General features: G+C 31.3%; 1 protein-coding gene across 1 annotated transcript; it reads right to left on the reverse strand.

Moving 5' to 3' along the window:
• Nucleotides 1–16,172: 16,172 nt before the first annotated feature.
• On the reverse strand, nucleotides 16,173–17,016 carry LOC129881813 (transcription repressor OFP12-like). Its single transcript, XM_055955919.1, has one exon. It carries the CDS (start codon nucleotides 16,884–16,886, stop codon nucleotides 16,218–16,220), a length of 669 nt encoding a protein of 222 aa, XP_055811894.1. The 5' UTR covers nucleotides 16,887–17,016; the 3' UTR covers nucleotides 16,173–16,217.
• Between the last annotated feature and the right edge of the window lie 3,868 nt (nucleotides 17,017–20,884).

Consider the following 20,884-nt stretch of genomic DNA (forward strand, 5'->3'; position numbering starts at 1 on the left):
AGACGAGGTTGGCAAAGACTATTCAAAAGGTATGCTCTTCTAATAACATCACGTTGATTTGAATGATAGTTCAATATTGAGATTCTTTCACCAAGATCAAACTTTAAAGAACCCAAATCAAATTCTTGAGAAGAATGTAATGATACTTCCATATGATTAGCATTTTCTTCTTGGTTAGATTGACTATGACTATGAGAGGGTAAACTTGATTTCGAAACTTTGGTGAAATACTTCTTTATTGAAGCTTGAGACTGAATCGTAAAGAGCACATAAATAAGACAATAAATACCATTATACCAAAGCCAAAGCCATATAGAATTTCAGAAAATTTTTAGAACAAAAAAAAAGAATGAAGAACTAAGAACTTACAGGTTACAACAGAGAGCAACGGACAGCGGCAATGGAGAACGGACAGCAGCCAGAGCCAGCAGCAAAGAGCAGCAAACAGTCGATTGGAGAAGAGAAGAGTTGGGGAGAAAATAAAATAATGAAATCCTTAGAAATTAGAAAAAGAGGTTTTTTTTTATTTGTTGACTTTTCAATTAAAGATTTAAATTTTTAAAAAATTAATATGTTAAGAAGTCATTTTTTAATTACCATTTAATTTTAAAAACGCCAAAACTAAGCCTAAAAACGTACCTAAAATCAAAAAAAAATCATGGTTATTCGGATTCGAAATCGCGAGCTGAGACAAGCTAAGGTGAAATATTGAACCCTCTTTGTCACTGAGCTAGTCCTTTAGGTTATGCTCAGGGGGTTCAATATTAAATATATACACATAAATTAAAAATTTTATTTTATATATACAGTGTAATTTTTTAACGAATGGGGTTCATCTGAACCCCCTAGAGCCAATGTAGATCCGTCCCTGCCTGAAGGAGAATGTTATTTAGGGAGGGGGGGAGGGGAGAAGGGGGTGATACCCATTGTTACCATATTCAAGGGATTAGCGCATCCTTCAAAACAACATAACAACTTTCACTTGAAAACAAAAAAAAATCTATTCGATGGGAGAAATGAGAGTCTACCATATCTACTAAATCTCACTATATTTTAAAATAATTATATAATCTCTCTGTCTCTCCCTCTCTCTCCTCCCTTTTAATCTCTCTGTCTCTCCATCTCTCTCCTCCCCTTTCTCTCTCTCACACATGCTTTTTTCTGCCATGTAATTGATAGTGGATAGTTATTGAAGGGCCACTAGTTAAGGCATAATTCCATCAGACATGTATCTATGCACAAAGATATGTATCTGGATAACTATATCTTCGTATATATTCGTCTTTTTCTAAGTACATCACAAATTTGATATCAAATAGATGTATTTATGCACAAATACACTAAATACATTACATAAACCCTGGATATATCAATTCCTTCTTAGAACAAATATGTAATTATGCACAGATACATTTGATACTATATATAGATACACTGAATTCATCAATGCATTTTTATGCTGGATGTAGAACTTGATACTGGATACAATGGATGAAATTGATATACACAGATACACTAGATATATGAGTGCATATTTGATATCGAATACACATATACATAAAATTGTGAAATCAAATACAGAGAAGTAGAGGGACTAGGAAGGAAGAGAGGAGAGGCGAGATACTTTCACTAGATAAAGTGTATCTAGAGACAAATACACTGTATCTAAAGGCAAATACATTATATCTAGAGTAACTCAAACAAGATACATAATTATTAAAACTATGAATGCATTGAGTAATTAGTACCTATACTAGTGCGTTGTACGAAAGTTACTCTAATTTTTAATTTACCATGTCACGTAATTTTTCCAAAAAAAAAAATATACTGGAGAGATACAATAATTTTGCAGTCTACAAACAAGTTTGAATAATAGTATATCACATCTATCTCTCTGTTATTCGATATGCAAATATGGAAACTTTTTTTTTAACTTTAAACTTGTAAGATAGTATATGTGTATAATCACGGTAAAAATATTCGAAAGGCATCTGTGAAGAAAGATAGAAATAGGGCTTGAATTGATTGAAGTGACTCCTCAATTTAATTTGCATGACACAAATTAATTTAAGGGGTTCAAATATTTACTATATATACATAAAAAAATTTAACTTTATATAATTAATATAATTTTCCAATAAATAAGAGTCGGATGAACCCCTGACCATAAGATAGCTCCGCGCTTGGACATGGCAAGATTCCTTAATGTCTCTAAAAAGCAGACAAATACGGATATTCAGACCTTTACGGAAAAAAAGGTTTTACAGCTACTTGGACAAGACCGATATAAAGAAACTTAAATTCCTTCTTATACCTATCAATATCAGCAGCAATCAACAACTTGATAGTTTCAAGAGAATTATTAATAGCAATTGTTGATTCACAAGTCTTGATATTATATTTCTTAAACATAGAAAAATTACCTAGCTAATAAATCTTTTCAAAAGGTTCTTTGGGAATATACCAATTTTGTAAATCATTTTCTACCTTACAGATAGACAAATTAATACTATTAACAGTATACTGGTGATGGTTCATGAAAGAGAATAGGCCTTTGACTATGCTATAGTTGATGATTGATTAATAGTAATTATGCGTCTTTAGTAAAGCTAGCTACAGATTATTGCATATAAATTTCTAAGTCTTTAAAGGTAAACATGGAATTATAACAAGGATATTACGTTAAGGAGTCTTGAATTTAACATGAGTTTGTCAAATAAACTACCTTGCAGTCTAAAACACCTGTCCCATCGGCTAAATGACTGCCTGTCGACATCAGAACTATTTGACAAGATCTCAAAACCTTACCTTAACCACTAGATATAACTTTCATTTTTACAGGTAAAGAACAAGAAACTGATATGCAATAAGCAGAGGATAACTATACTAAAGAATTAACTTACTATTAATTAATCAAAACATAAGCATAATCTAGGCAAATAGATTTTAGCTACATATGGCTAATGACAATAATAACATGACTCTGATACCATTTGATGGACCGTAAGTGCAGTAAGTAAAAAGAACAAGAACTTACTCGTAAGAGTGCTGAATTATATTGTAAGAATGTTCTAGCTTATTTTTCTGCAATCAATATAATTCAGCACTCTTACAAGTAAGTTCTTGTTCTTTTTACTTACTGCACTTACGATTCGACTTGTTAAAAAAATATTTATTTTGAAGGATAAAAAAGGCTCATCAATAGATTGAATACGAGGTCGAAGAGTCTTACTACAGGAGTTACCACTCCTGTAAGATTGATTTGAGTTCCAGAGTTGTTATAAGAGAGGGACGGCGAGAGGAGGAAGCTACTACTATCAGACGAGATGTTAGTGAAAAAGAATAAGATTTAGAGGAGAGGTCACAAGCTACCACTACTACGTAATCTATTTCTACTGCTACTTGAAATCGATTCTTTTTCATGACTCTCTTTCTCATTCTCTTTCCACCACTAGTTAGAAATAAACTAGAACATTCCATGAAGCAGACCGTTGAGAGGTATTCAACAAGCTGAGTCTTTCATTTCATAGAAGTTCATTCTTATTCTTACAAAGCAAATAACATTTCCTATTGATTTGTCCCCTGGACTGGACCTATTCTGATTCTGAATTATCTATTGCTACGCTATTTCCAAGAATTAGCAAAATCAAAATAGTGAAATTCTTGGGTCATCTCAATGGGTTGAAAAACTACATGTTTCTCTGGATCATCATAGCGTACTGCCACATATCTACAGAAAGATCTTTTCGTAATGAATGACCCTCAAAACTATAATTTGTTGATATACGGCGTAGCTAAATAATTGATAAAGAAACATTAAACATATCCCAAAAAATCAAACACAAAATAGGGACAAAAGTGTGAATGCCCAATAGAAACAAAGAAGAGAATTGACAATTATGTAAAATACAAGTACAAAGTGTGAATGCCCAATAGAAACAAAGAAGAGAATTGACAATTAATGTAAAATAATACAAGTACATCTACGAAAAAAAATTCTACTTATAATAAATATTTAAATTTCGATATCCCGGAATGTTTTATCTGTCTTTCTTATGAAATGGATATTGATCACCAAAAAAGATTTGAAGTTTAATTTCTTGTATTTCAAGAATACTGCACCCCCCCCCCCCCCGCATCTCAAACCTAAATTACAAAAAAAGATGAAGAGGAAAATTAATAGAGTGAATTGGCTTTCAGTACATAGGTAATATAATTAGCCTATTTGATGTATATATTTTGAGGGTTTTACTAAATACTTATATGGAAAAAGGGCCGAATACATCCTTTAATTTTTTAATTAGAGTTGATATATTTCTTGTGATAAAAGTAGCTCACATATTATGGGCTGAGTTTGATAGTCTATATTGATTTGAAAATTAGTTCAAAAACTATGATTTATACTTGTTTAATTAATTATTAACAAGATAAAGTCTAAACTCAAGTTATTAAGCTTGATAGTAATGAAATCAGAATTTTTATTAAAGGAATCCAAAATATAAAAAGGGTAAATACACGAAGAAATTAAATGGGGTTCAAGTTTCAACATTTACTAAATATACATAAAAACAATAAATTTTACCTTATATATAGTGTAATTGTTTTCACGAAAAGTGTTTGAATGAATCCCCTTAGAGTATTCTGGCTCCTCCCATCAAACTTGGATGAATTCATAACTCAATTATCTACTATTTTTGTACTTTATAAAAGATGTTATAATTGCTATGTTGTTCGATCTCTTTAAAAATATTATCGCATTCATAGTGGCGGATCTACGATTTTCACTCAGGGGTTCGAAAAGTAAAAATATACATGTGTGAACTAGAGTGCAAATACAAATATCAAAGGGAAAAAGTGTTAAGTTATTCTAACGTTTTTTTTAAAGTAGTAGTTGTACACCAGCAAAAAAATTAATTTTAAAAAATTAGGTAGCATGTGCAATCAGCAAGAATCGAATCTGCAAATTGAGACTAGTATTAGTGGCCCACGTTTGGGAGTCTAGTACCACTAGGCTATCTCTCCTCTTCGATTTAGATGATTCAAAATTAGTATATGTACAAAAATATAGAAAACCTATCTTATATATACTGTGTAATTTTTTGCCGAGGAGGTTCGGGTGAACACCCTGACACTCACGTATGTCCGCCCTTACGCATTCATATTGAATCTTTCAAAATATGCTACTTTTAAAAAATCTTACACACATCCGATAACATATTTAAAGAGCCTGAACAATACATATTGTGTTCACTCTCATTCGATTTTCATTTGACAAACTGCACTAGCTCTTCCTAAATACTAACGTTAGAGATTTCATGTCATAATCAGGAACTTTCACGTGTGATTAGGTGATTGAAAGGATGGTATTAGTTAAATTAAATATACTTTATTTCCCCTAAAACTTCCCAGCAGTCAATGAAATAAAAGCACTCAAAATCAAGTGTCATTTTCCTTGAGATTTTGGTACATTGCATCTAATTAATTATAACTATAAAGCTTGTTAGACTCATTTAACAAGCTTAACTAGTGAAATAAAATAATGAACTTACTCCCCTGGTTTCATTTTATTTGGTCCAAATTGAGTTACCACTTTCTTTTAAAAAATATTTATTAAGAGTTTTTTTATTATATTAACATTATTGATTATGTTATGAAAATTTAAATTCGATTGCTCATATCTTACGTAGTTATTTAATGATAAAGGTAATTTTAGAAATTTTTTTTACTTTAAACTGAGGAGTTCTTTTTTAAAATAAATAAATAAATAAATTGTCTTGCCAGCTAAATTGTATATTATTGAAGTATATGATCATCCTATCAAAAAGCTCCAACATATTTTTAATTAACTACATTTTCAACACTTTTCATGCAGGTTTAATTATTTTTTAATTGGCCAAGCACGTTAAATTTTTTTTTAATAATAAGTGACAGTAAAATTTAATTCGATCAATTTTATCTAAATATCATATTAAAACGTGTGATTATCTCATCCAATAACTAACGCTCTCAATTATATTAATTAATTGAAATCTCCCCAGCATTTTTAGTGACTATCATCTCTTCTTAAGAAAATAAAATTCATTGTTAACTTTAAAGGATTATTTTATATTATGATAGGTAAAAAGAAAAAGAATTGGTGAAGGACAAAAATCAAGATTCCTTGATACTGTCTACATAATTGGCCAACTTGTCAATATTGTTTATGTTCCCAATCTATGCATTTTGTCTTGGTCTTAATCCAATTTTGACAGTGTTTGGTTTATAAGGTTCTAATTATTTAATTTACTTATTGTTCAACAGTTTAGCAAAAATCTTCTAGTAAAATTTGTCCACTTTTAAGCTCATCTTTCAAAATAGATAGTAAAAAACAAACTGTTTAGTGAACTTAATTTATAAATAATGCAGATTTAATATGCCTAATTAATAAAGTTGTTCGAAAGTAGTTATATGCTGTCACTTACCTAAAACTCATTTATATTAATAATTTTCATTACTGATAGGGATAGTTACTAATCCTCCTTGGATACCCTTCTTTTCTGACGTCGTTAAACTCATAATCTAGCTAGTTTAACTTCTTGATTATGAGTTTAAGTTCTTGTATTGTGGTGTAAATAAGATTAAATAATTAAGTTATTTATTAATAGGTAATTATAGAAACCTCTGTGATAATATTACGTAATAGAGATCATCTGGCAAAAAATGATAATTAACGGCAAATAAAACTACATTATATTATTATTATTATTATTGAAGAGTGCACATATAGTTAGCAAAGCGAGAGAACCTTAAGTTGTATTAAAAACCCCATACAATCAAAGTGACACACTTTTCTTTTAAATCCATTTTTAAAAAATGATAAACTTTACACTTTTCATTTATTTTTAGTGGGAAACTTTTATAATAATTTTGATATGTTTAACGTTACATGTTTAATTTTGGCATAATATATGAACAGACAATTAAATATGGCCTCAACGGGCAATTAAGGACCCTAATTTTGAGAGTGAATTAACATCTAGTCACTTCACGTGGTCTCAACTGACAACCAAACACTTCCTAACTCGTCTTCATTGCGCCTCGTGGAGCCCCGACACTGACGTGACACATAAATTTTGGAGGTGTTCCAACAGTCACATTATAAATCAATTGAGGTGTCTAGATATGCATAATCAAAATTGAAAATTTTCTACTTGTTAGCTGACGAAGTTTAATTATCTGTTTATTTATTATGCCTTCAATTTTTCATAGTCACATAAATGTTATAATATGTTTAAAATCATAAATTTTAAAAGTTTTTAATTATTTTTTTTAAAATTGTGATAATTCAAAATGTCACACAAATTAAAATGATGAAAAATAAATAAATAAAATTACATTTCAAACTATATATATTGTCACGAGTTTGTATTCTCTTGTGATTCAATTCGATCTTTCTTACTCTCCTGTAAATTATAAAATCTTAACCTTCTTTCTTTCCTCATTAAAACAAGGAAAATATATACCATTGTACCTCTAATTTATTAAATCACATTTATTGGCCTACAATATTGTGAGGTTCTATTTGTGTTTACTTTCTTCTTACTATTGCCTCAAATAACATCAACTATTTACTTATTTCAGCAAAATAATTGTCTACTTAATTACTTGCAGAAGTAAAATAATTATCCTGGATTGTCACCCTTAGGCCTTAAGCTTGGCTAGAAGGAATAATTAATTAATTTCCCAAGATGATAAGACTTGATTAATTAATTAAGTAGCTACCATACTACTAGCTAGGACTTGTTTACAGAAAGTTGGTGGTTCATTCTCTAATGCTGCATTAATACTCATTTCATGCCCAAAATCACGCACCTTTTCTATTTTATTTATTGACACCTTATTTATTTATTTATCTTCTGGCACCTTATAAATAATTAAACCATGATACTATATGATAACAGTAATAAAATTGTTTGTTGGTGTTTGTCTGCTTGTTGTTGACTTGTTTGGCTAATTTATCAAGATTCTTTTTTTAAAAAAATTATGAAGGGTAGAGTAAAATCTATCCAACAACATGGATTGTTGTGCGGTGGTGGAATTGCTTCACCCCTAATCAGATGTCTTGGGTTCGAGTCCTAAGAATGAAAAAAATTCTGTTGAGAGTGTCACCCCGGATGGACCCTGAAGTGCGCGATTTGAATTTAGTCGTGGCTCCAAACAGTAGGAAAAAAACAATATCCTTCCACCTCCTTAATTCTCTTTTATTTAAGTTATCTTTAAAAACCAGTTAGATTTATTATTATTAGTATTTTTTAAATGAGAACACATTGAATCATATAGTAGACCTTTGAAGATGATAGAAACGAGACAAAAAAAGAAGCTGAACACAGTCAGAAGAAGAGAAAAATAAAATAAAAATAGATGGTCCCTTATCTTGGGTAGTAAATTTAAAATGGTCCCATAAGTATCACTTTGGACAGTTTTAGTCCTTTGCATTTGACGAAAGTGAGCATTTTGGTAACCCGTCAGATAATTGTGAAAATAGGAAATATTTAACAAGAGTTCACTTTTAGACGTAGAAATTTTATAGTTTATGTTATTTTTTTGGTCTATTTCAAGAGTCTAGTGCAAATTCTGTTATTTTGGTCATAGGCTTTTATGTAGCGACTTTTTAAATTTTGACGAAAATTTCTACTGTTTGTATTTAAGAGTCTGTTTTGCACTTAAATAATCAAAACTATTCAGTTAATACTTTAGAGACTGTTTTGAACTTACTATCAAAGATAACAAATCGTTTTCTCAATTTCACGTCAGATGAACAAGAGAAGGATAATTAAGGAAAGGAAAATGCTCCCCTCAACTTTGTAATGTTATTCATTAATATAAAGGTCACTCCACAATACGATGATAAATTAAAAAAAGAAAAGAATAGGAAAATAAAGATATAAATGTTTTAAAGAAAACAATTACACACTTATTAATTTTCTCCTATACATTGATTTAAGTTATACATACTAACAATGTAAGTTCGTTTTGCACCGTTAATATATCAGATTACAAAAAAACCCAACAAACTTTAGTTCTATGTCTACTCAGCTATGAATATTCATTTGGAAATGAATGTCTGGCTCTTTCTTTCGCTGCTAACACCATTTTCAGCTGAAATTTTCTATTTCGTTGAGGCCCTGACCCGTTAAAGAGGACATCTTCTTCTGCATCTCTCTTAATTTACAAATATTCATACTTGGTTTTATTTCTTAATTAATGAAAATGAGAAAACCCCACAATGACAATAACAAATCCTTTGAGTTTCATTCTGTACCCCTTATCCCTAGGCGGGATACTTAACGCGTTAACACTGATAAAAACAATATATTTTTTCTGGCAAACTATAAGTCCAGTAGCTAGCAGTACTTGTTAGCTCTCTCTAGATGACAAATGAAAACCAGATATTTCTTGTGACTTTGTGTACTAAAAAGCTTAATAATTCCAAAAAGTTGTATGGTCCACAAAGTAAATTTTAGGACAACATAAGAAGCTGTTCTTTTGTCCATTCACTTTCACCAAACACAATAAATATTTTCTGCATAATTTAATTAAACAACCAATTAAAATAAATAATCAAGAATCCATATAACATTTCCCAATATGATTCAAAACATTCACTGAAACGAGGAAAAAAACATTCTTTTACTGGAATATTTTTATTTTCTTACTGTACAATATAAGACGTTAGAAATATTACATGCATCGATGCACTAATTATAATATTAACGTCCCACGCTTTCCTTGGTTTTCTTATAGATTTTGATTTTTCCAACTTTGTTTTATTAGAAGAAAACATGTCAAACTTTGTCACACCAAAGACAAAGCTTTTCAAGAAAAATATACAAAACTAAATCTGACTTTCACAACATCTTTAGAAAGTTAAAAAAAAAGAAAAGAAAAGTTGAACCAACTCATGACGATGATTTTATACGAAGCTAGAATTCTAGTTTACATCATATGAAGCTCTATTTCTGTTGAAAAATAATCTATCGAAAATCCACTAAGCTAACTCAAAATTCTGGAGTCCTTCTGAATTTCGATACCATATATATCATTGTTGCACATGAAATTTCTAGCGACTTTCATGGATTGTAGTAGTTAATCGATGCTTATTCTCTGGATACCATCATTCTCTTCTTCTTCTCCAGAAGAAAAGATATTCACGATATTTTGAACATCTGGTACAACTCGATGTCGATATAATTATCATGCCCTAATAAATACATACTGTTGGTGAAATTATAAGATTACAAATTACAATTGAAAAATAAAATGAAGAAATTAACTTCACTTCTTGGCTGAGGCGCGGATATCTCGCTCTCTTTAAGGAGATTCAAGCCCACTGCAGTAAATCGTTTCACTGGTCCAGCAGTAGTCCTCTTGACTTGTCCCCTCCAGGATACAACAGCCTTATCACAAAAATGTAACTCAACAAACTCTGGACAAGAGTTGAGTTTAAAGTTCTACACAAAGAACACCTCCCTTCAACTAATAAGAACTCTCTTTTTTATATAAACTTAACTCTCTCAATTTTTTCTTCTCTTATACTTATTTCAAAACAAAGAAGACCTCTCTATTTATAGGAGAGAAAATCATACAAAGATGAAAAAATAATAGAATGCCATCATTATCATCATTTAGTGTACCATTATGATTTAGTGCACCATTATGATTTAATGCACCACTTATTAGTGATAATTAGAATTAAAAATACATAATAATATGATTTAGTGCACCACTTATTAGTGATAATTAGATTAAAAATACATAATGGAATGATTTAATCTTGCACTAAATAAAGATGATAATGAAAGACATTTTTATGCACTAAAGAAAGAATAATAAAGATGACATTAAATGTCATCAATGGGCAATTGCTAAAATTGCAATTTAATAAAATGTTAAAATGTTCACACACTAACAATCCCCCACTCATTTTAATATTGTATAAGAGAATTTATCAGCTGAAGGAAGATTACTATACATAATGAAGGTGTGCTCTGCATTGAACCTCCACTTAGTGAAACAATAACTTTTATTCCAGAGTCGTAGTGGTCTCAGACTTGAACTATGACTGCTTAAGGGACATAAAATATTACTGCTCACATATAGTAATCAAGGTATTGTCACGAGCTTTATAAGCCAGCACATTACGGCCTTGTGCTATCCCGGTTTTATGAGTGCTTTTGAGAATAAGCCTAATTCTCATAGGAAGCGGCCTACTTCCATACTCACATAGGTGAAATCTATCAAGAGTGCTCCTGTAAATTTAACACTCCACCCATACGGGCTACAGATTTTCATTAAGAGTTATTTAAACTCAACCTCCTCAATTCACTACAGGAAACAATGCACTCACATCATAGGGAGGGAATAAAAATAGTGCATTTTTTTCACAACAAGTCATCATATGATTCATTTTTCCCATTGAACCTGATTATAGGATCTCTAGTCTCCAAGTTGGGTTTCCTCATATATGACTCATGGATTTATAGGCTTCAATCCCATCCCCCTCGATGTGCTCCAGACCTTTTCTCTTGTTAAGGCCTTAGTAAGAGGATCTGCAAGATTTTCACAAGATTTGACATAATCAACATTAATGGTACCATTTGTCAAATATGATCTTACATTACTGTGTTTCCTCCTTATAGGTCTGGATTTACCGTTGTAATAACGATTTTGAACTCTACCAATTGCTGCAGTGCTATCACAATGAATTAAAATTGAAGGAATTGGTTTTTCAAAATAAGGTATTTGAAATAATAAATCTCTTAACCAATTCACTTCCTCACTAGCTGAAGCTAAAGCAATTAGTTCAGCCTCCATGGTAGAGTTAGCAATTATAGTTTGTTTTTTTGATTTCCAACAAACAGCACCATCACCCAATGTAAAAATGTAACCAGTGGTAGAACAGGAATCACCTGCTAGAGTGTTCCAATCTGCATCAGAAAAGCCTTCAAGTACAGCAGGATATTTTTTATAGAACAAACCACAAGTTTTTGTTCCAATTAAATATCTCATAACTCTTGTTATAGCATGCCAATGTTCATTACCTGGCTTGCTAGTAAACCTGCTAAGTACTCCTACTGCATATGCAATATCAGGCCTAGTGCAATCAGTCACATATCTCAAACTTCCAATTACGCTAGCATATTCCTTTTGATTTATCACATCAATTTCACTTTGTACAGGAAACAAGTGTACACTTGAATCAAAAGGAGTTAAAACATGCTTGCAATCAAGAAAGTTATATTTTTTTAAAATTTTCTCAACATAATGTGACTGGTCAAGGAAAATTCCATCACATGTTCTAGTAATTTTTATTCCTAGAATAAAATTTGCCTCACCAAGATCTTTCATATCAAAATGGCTTCTAAGAATGTTCTTAGTATCATCAATAACATTCATATTCGAGCCAAAGATCAATAAATCATCAACATATAGGCAAATAATAACATGTGTATTATTCCAAGACTTATGATATATGCACTTATCACACTCATTTGTTTTAAAATCATTTTCAATCATGCAGGAATCAAACTTTTCATGCCATTGCTTTGGTGCCTGTTTCAAGCCATATAGGGATTTAGTAAGTTTACATACTTTGCTTTCTTGGCCTGCTTCAACAAAACCTTCAGGTTGTTCCATATAAATTTCTTCATTAAGTTCTCCATTTAAAAAAGCAGTTTTTACATCCATTTGATGAATATGCAAATCAAAAATTGCAGCCATAGCAATTAAAAGTCTAATGGATGTAATTCTTGTAACCGGAGAAAAAGTATCAAAAAACTCTAGGCCTTCTAGTTGCTTAAATCCCTTAGCAACTAGTCTAGCCTTATATTTATCGATTGATCCATCTGGTTTTAACTTTTTTCGTAAGACCCATTTGCAACCAATTGTTTTACAACCTGGTGGTAAATCAACTAACTTCCAAGTTTTATTAGAAATTAGTGATTCCATTTCATCATTTACAGCCTCTTTCCAAAAAATAGAATCATACGAAGATAAAGCTTCTTGTAAAGTGAAAGGGTCATCTCCAACATTAAAAACATAAAAATCAGGCCCAAAATCTTTTTCTACTCTAGCTCTTTTGCTTCTTCTTAACTCAAAATCATCAATTTCTTTATTTTTTAAAATGGAAGAAGAAGAACTAGGTAGTGATAAAATATTTTGTTCAATTCTTTGACCCCCACTATTTTTAGAATCAAAAGGAAATTTATTTTCATGAAAAATAGCATCACCTGATTCTATTACAATATTATCTTCAAGATTAAAAAATCTATAGGCTGTACTATTTGAAGCATAACCAAGAAAAGCACAAGTAGTAACTTTCTTACCCAATTTTGTAACTTTGGGATCCATTAGCCTCACAAAGGCTAGACAACCCCAAACTCTTAGATATCCCAAATTTGGCTTATGACCTTTCCACAACTCAAAAGGTGTTAGTTTAGTCTTTTTATGAGGCACTCGATTTAACACATAACACGCAGTCAAAATAGCTTCACCCCAAAAATTCAAAGGTGCATTTGACTCAATAAGCATGGCATTAGTCAATTCAACCAAAGTTCTATTTTTTCTTTCCGCTACACCATTAGATGAAGGTGAATAAGGAGGAGTAATTTCATGAATTATTCCCAATGATCTAACAAAAGAATTAAACTCATTTGACTCATATTCACGGCCTCTATCACTTCTAATTCTTTTTATTTTCTTCCCAAACTGATTTTCAACCTCATGGAGAAAAAATTTAAAATTTTCAAAAGCATCACTTTTATTTTTCATTAAGTAAACATATGTAAACTTAGAAAAATCATCAATGAAAGTGATAAAATATCTATTTCCTCCACGAGTTAAAATTCCTCCAAGTTCACAAATATCAGTGTGAACTAATTCTAATAAATCAGTTTTTCTTTCAACTTTAAAATGAGACCTTTTAGTGATTTTTGCTTTACTACAAACTTCACACTTTTCAAAATTCTTTTTAATCACTGGGATTAATCCTAAATTACTCATGATTCCAACATAACGATCATTAATATGACACAAACGAGCATTCCAAAAATTAGTAGAAGAAAGCATGTAAACAGAAGTAGAAATTTTATTCATTTCAACATTCAGTTTAAACATCCCATCACAAGCATACCCCTTTCCCACAAAAATACCTTTTTTCACAATTACATATTGATCAGATTCAATAATTTGTTTAAAGCCTGCTTTATTAAGAAGAAAACTAGACATCAAGTTTTTTCTCATGTAAGGAGTATAAAGTACATCTTTCAAAGTTAATATCCTTCCAGAGGTAAAACACAATTCGACATCTCCCGTTTCAAGCACTTGAGTAGTATGAGAATCACCGAGCATGATGGTTTTGGGCTTTCCAAAAGGAGTATATTTTTTAAACCAATCTTTGTCATAACATACATGACGGTTTGCACCAGAATCAGCCCACCATCCATCAACATTCTCAACCATGTTTATGTCTGTAATCATTGCCACAAAAGGCTCTTCGGTAACGTTTGCCTGAGGTATAGGACCACGTTTTCGGTATCTGCAAAATCGAGCAATATGCCCACTCTTGCCACAGACAAAGCACGGTCCTTTATCATAAACTTATTGATTTTGTGCTTGGCTATTTTCACCATTATTTTTCTTGGGTAGTCTACCATTATTTTTCTTGAACTTTTTCTTCTTAGGCTTCAAAGAGGTATTTTTGTTAGATTCAGGAGTAACATATTTTGAAGTAACTAAATTTACCTTCGTTGTGATGTTGCTCTCTTCATTTTATAAAAGTGCATCTTGGCCCCTTGCCTCTTCTTCCATGCGGATTTTCATGATCAAAGTCTTAAGAGAAGTTTCCTTTTGTTTGTGGCGCATAGTTTTTTGAAACTCCTTCCATGAAGGTGGAAGTTTGTCTATTATGCCACAAACAATAAGGTTGTCTCCAATTTTGACTTCCTCGGACCTGAGCTCTCCAACGATCATTATAAAATCTTGAGCTTGGTCTATCACTGATTTATCATCCACCATTTGGAAAAGAAAAAATCGACTAGCAGCATATTTTTTCGCTCCAGCTTCTTCGGTATCATATTTACTCTGCAATGCTTTCCATATTTTCTTTGCACTAGAGTAAGTTCTATCATAATAATCATAAAAATTATCAGATAGACAATTCAGAATATAATACTGACACTTGTAGGAATCATTATTGTATTTTTCCACTTTCTCTTGATGAGAAATAAGTTCATCGTTATCCATGGAGAGTATGTCAACTTTATTAGGATTTTTTTGAGTTAACACATATGAAACATTGAGAAGACTTAAGTAGAAAAGTACTTTACCCTTCCATCTCTTGAAATGATTACCATTAAACCGAAATGGTTTGTTTAGATCTCCCATCTTGATATCCGCGGATTTTTCAATTGTAGCCATATTGAAATCTCCTTAAAATTGTTGGTGAAATTATAAGATTACAAATTACAATTGAAAAATAAAATGAAGAAATTAACTTCACTTCTTGGCTGAGGCGCGGATATCTCGCTCTCTTTAAGGAGATTCAAGCCCACTGCAGTAAATCGTTTCACTGGTCCAGCAGTAGTCCTCTTGACTTGTCCCCTCCAGGATACAACAGCCTTATCACAAAAATGTAACTCAACAAACTCTGGACAAGAGTTGAGTTTAAAGTTCTACACAAAGAACACCTCCCTTCAACTAATAAGAACTCTCTTTTTTATATAAACTTAACTCTCTCAATTTTTTCTTCTCTTATACTTATTTCAAAACAAAGAAGACCTCTCTATTTATAGGAGAGAAAATCATACAAAGATGAAAAAATAATAGAATGCCATCATTATCATCATTTAGTGTACCATTATGATTTAGTGCACCATTATGATTTAATGCACCACTTATTAGTGATAATTAGAATTAAAAATACATAATAATATGATTTAGTGCACCACTTATTAGTGATAATTAGATTAAAAATACATAATGGAATGATTTAATCTTGCACTAAATAAAGATGATAATGAAAGACATTTTTATGCACTAAAGAAAGAATAATAAAGATGACATTAAATGTCATCAATGGGCAATTGCTAAAATTGCAATTTAATAAAATGTTAAAATGTTCACACACTAACACATACAACTCAAATCCATCAAACTTTTACAGTATGATAGTTGTCTGTTCACACGAACCTTCCGTCTTTTTTCCCTGAATCCTCAAAAGTCATAAGAGAAACAACAAGATCCGAATAAGCACCAATAATATACTTATGAGTATGTTTCGGGTTAAGATTCAAATAACATAATAGAAGTTCATGCAAAAATTCCCAATTAGCTTTCACGTTCGTCAACTCATGAGCTTCCACCATTTCTTCCATTGACCTTCGGAAATCCGAATACGGGTCGGGCGAATACGTCTGTACGGCAACGCCGCCCGTGACAACTTCTTTGGGATTTTCCGCTGAATGGTTATTCATCGAAAAATCGATTATGGAGTTGGAGTTTCCAGGGGAAGAGAAGAAGAATCGTTGAGAAGCGAAGATATCTGAGAAATCTGGAATATTATTGGAATCAGTATAATCTGAATCTTCGAAAGAACTGAAAATGTTATTATTGTTATTATTATTATCTTCTTCTTCTTCTGTAGTTGCTATGGAGGAATTAGTGAAAGATTTAGAAGTGGTAGTGGAATCAGAGCTGGGAATGTCGAAAACAGAGTTGAAGTTTTTCATAGTTTTTTTTTGCTCTGTTTTTTCTTCCTCTGTTTCTTCAAAAGGGAGAGACAAAATTGTGGGAAGGCATTTGAAACTAGGGAGGAAATGGTAGAATTTCTTTTGTAGAATTCTTGGCATTTTCTTTTGGCTAGTCAGCCACTTTGTGGATGGACGGTGGTGGTGATTTATAGTGACGTTGTTGTAGGTGGAGGACGAGAGAGCGTAGGGGATGGAAGAAAAAGAAGATAAATAAGAGTAATAGATAGATTGTGATTGAAGAGCACATGCATTTAAGTTACTTATATATATATATATATATTGCTATTCACCGCACAATGACTAAAATGATAGATATACTTCTTTTCGTTTGTCATCAAATTGTTCTATTTGTAATTCGATTTCTTTTTGGTATATTTCGATTGTCAATTACATTAATTTGGGAATCTTTTGGGTAATCAATTTAGAACTTTGAGTTAAAAGAATTTCCATTTTAAAATAAAAGTGTTGCATAGTTTTTTCCTTTTGCTCATGGATATTATTTCATTGTTGAGATGTTATTTGCAAATCAATGTTTATTTTACTTTTCTATATTATTTCGGTTTTAACTTTGAAATAGAAAATTTGGAGTTGAAAAACTTAATTTGAGGAATATATCAGGTTATGTATTGATAAAGAAATGGATCTTAAGCATAATTCAATCATCGAAAGCGAACTCTAGGACGTTTGAACCCATCGATGCGGGACACCAACATGTATTGATTTTCAACTGGGGGTTGAGGGTGCGGGGTGGGAGGGGTTGAGCATGTGTGTTATATGTTCACATGAACGGTGGACCTAATCACTTTTGTTAATACAATGTGTATAAAAAAAAAGGCAGTCCGATGCACTTAAGATCATTGTAGAAATTCGCAAACTCTAAAATTTGAATTCGTCTTTAATTTTCATTCACAAAACGTCAACCTTCTTTTTCCAAGTGAAGTACACATCAAAGAAAATTGTTTAGATTCCACTTTAATCAAAGGTATAACCGAGCCAACTTAAAAGGCGAGAAATTGACATGGGAATCCTACTCTAAGCAAGCCTAGCTATGATATTTGTCCATTTTAACTTTGTTCCAATGTGCATCAAACTTACAAAACGCCAACTTCATCTCCATGATTTATAGATATGTTTCAACTTTCAATCAATATGTCGGATATTTCATGCATGCCATATTGTCATTCCTGCAAAATCAACACCATGCTTGAAATTGTTTGTGGCCATAACATTTCGAACATTATAAATTTTGGTATACAGTTGTGAATCTGTTTGCCGAAATATTTTCTTCTTAAAAGTTTAATTATGATGATGAATGAAATACTGATGATCCATATAGTTGACCTAGCTTGTTTTAGATGGGAATACAGTAATAATTGTTGTTTTGGCTCATAAGTTTATCAAAATAGAGAAGCGATACGTTGTGTACATCTTAGATGAAAACGATTACCAACAAAAGGGGGTGTGAAATTAATAGTTTCACACCCCCTTAGATTTATCTGACATAAATTTGAATTACTCAGAATAGAAAGCTTAAGCCTAAAGCAAAAAAAGGAAAAAAGGATAATAAAAAGGAGAAACTAACTAATTACACAAACATTCCTACATATATACTAACCACTCTATAGTTTGAAATAATTATATATTGTCCCATTAATTAATAGTTTCATATCAAATTTCAAGTCAAATACGGCATTCCTTCAAATTAATTTCATTTTTTGGTACTAGATATATGTATATTTGACACTAGATACATTTTGAAATACAAGTACATAAGGAGAGGGGTGAGTGAGAGGGGTGAGCAAGAGAGTAACATGTATCTTTGATACCGAATACATTCTGAAATACAAATACAGGTGATGTTGAAGCGGAATTCATAATTAAGTTTAAGAATCTGAAAAAGCAAGAACAGCTACCGACACCAACTCCTATTCAGTTCCCATGTATGCATTCTTTGATTTGGAATCCAGCTAACGATCTTCTATCAGTCTAGCTCTTCTTCCACATGAGATCCTATTTTTCCTAACTCCATGTAGCACCACTATACAATGAAGAAAATCCTGCTATTTCACTAGAGCAGGGGCAGAACCACCTTATAGTCAGAGGGTTCATCCCAAACCCCTTCGGCGAAAAATTATACTATTTATACATGATTAAAATAATTTTCATTTATATATAGTAGATATCGAACCCCCTTTAGATTTTGAATCTCCTTATTAAAAATTCCGGCTCCGCCACTAAGAGAGAGGCAAGTTAGAGAGGAGAGAGGCGAGCGAGAGAGTCAGTGTATCCCAGATACAACCGATTCACGCTTGGATATAATGTACAAATTACACATAATTTGATCCGCATGTATCCAAAATAAAAAAAAGTGATACGGAAGGTAATTTCCTAAATTGATATAAACACACGTAATTATGACCTAAACTAGTGGAATTTGTGTTGTTTGCTTTAATAAAAACATTTTTTTTTAATTTGTGGTGTTTGCTCTAATAAAAACATTTTTTATTTGTGTTGTTTTCTCTAATAAAAACATTTTTTTAGAAATATATAGGGTAAACTGTTAATTCTGGAAGTTGCTTACAGAACTCATAAAAATTACATTGGGATAAAGTGAAGCATAGTATATGCAAGAGGATTTGATGTACGGGCTAGCCCACTAGTTTGGCCCATTTGATCAGCTAGAGCAAGGACACCTTTAACTTTTAACCCATTATTCCATTTAGGTGCTAGTGCTTTAGTTGTTATAGTTGCTAGTTATCTTGCACCTACATAGGTATAGCTTTGGGCCCATCATATTGTTATTGATTTGAGGTTTAACTAATAACTTGCATACATGTATATCATCCTCAAACTCAATAAGTAAACCGAGTAGAGTTAGCCACATGCATTGTCTTTAGGGATGACAACACGACGCGACAAGTCATCCAAATTAAAAGATATCTATACGTACCTTTTCTATAAAGAGTGAAATTTATAATCTTAAAAATAGAGTAAATTATTTGTTATAACACATAAAGATATCATCATCAATGAATATTAGTTATACTCATTTGCTATATTGTTTTCTAGATATAGGTTTGATCAAATTTAATAATTTTTGCTTAAATAATATATTTATGTTAAAAAATTCTTTAAATATATACACACAATAAAGCATAATTTAAGACTTTCTGTAATACTTGATCAAAGTTTGAGTAATTTTTTTGTGACTCATATAAGAAAAATTAATGACTTTAGTAGTTGAGTGATCGCATGTGAAATTATCCCTACTTGCGGTAGTTCTTATTCCTTTCGATTTATATGAGTTGTCCATATTATCATAAATATTTATCTTAATTTACTTGTCAATTTATAAAATCAAGATAAAATTAATTATTTTTTTTCACCGAAATTCCCGTAGTTGCATAAGGGGGACTCCCTCCTTTCCAATCACTAAAAAAAAAAAAGACCAATCAAAGACCTTCTAGCTTGATTGAATGGACTGAGACCGAAGAACAACTATCGTGCTACTGGCTTTTAATCGAATTGCAACTTTCTAGCTCTAATTCTTTTTTCAAATGTATAAGCAAGTTTGTAAAGTTCTAAAAAAGTTGCTCAAAAGGTAAATTAATAAAATTGCCCTTCTTATTTATGATTTTTTATGAAGCGTGTAAAGGACAAAGTGTACAGCTACTCAGCTAGCAAGAGACGAGGGAGTATCTAACTGTGTTCATCTTAAAGATAGTAGCAATGGAAAGCGGAGCTGATGTTGAAAGGATTAGAAAGAAAAAAAAACACAACTGTGACCTTTGATGTTATACAATAAAAAAAGTTTTAGGAGAATTTTTCAGTAGCATCAAACCATTTTAATCATGTTAGCTAAACAAAGTACATGTATATGCAAAGAGCACAATATGCATATAATTTTCAAGCTTTAATTCGTTTAGGAATATTTCAAGTTAATGATTTGTGTATTAATACTGAGTATCCATTAGGATTACATTGTTGTTGTTATTGTTATATTGAGTTTAGAGTTTTAAATGGCGATTTAAATTCCAACAAAAGAGTATTAACTTCAATTCCATCTCTACAATCAATTTTTTGGGCCATCCACATGT

This window comes from Solanum dulcamara, chromosome 3, assembly GCF_947179165.1.
Source record: "Solanum dulcamara chromosome 3, daSolDulc1.2, whole genome shotgun sequence".
Lineage (NCBI taxonomy): Eukaryota > Viridiplantae > Streptophyta > Magnoliopsida > Solanales > Solanaceae > Solanum > Solanum dulcamara.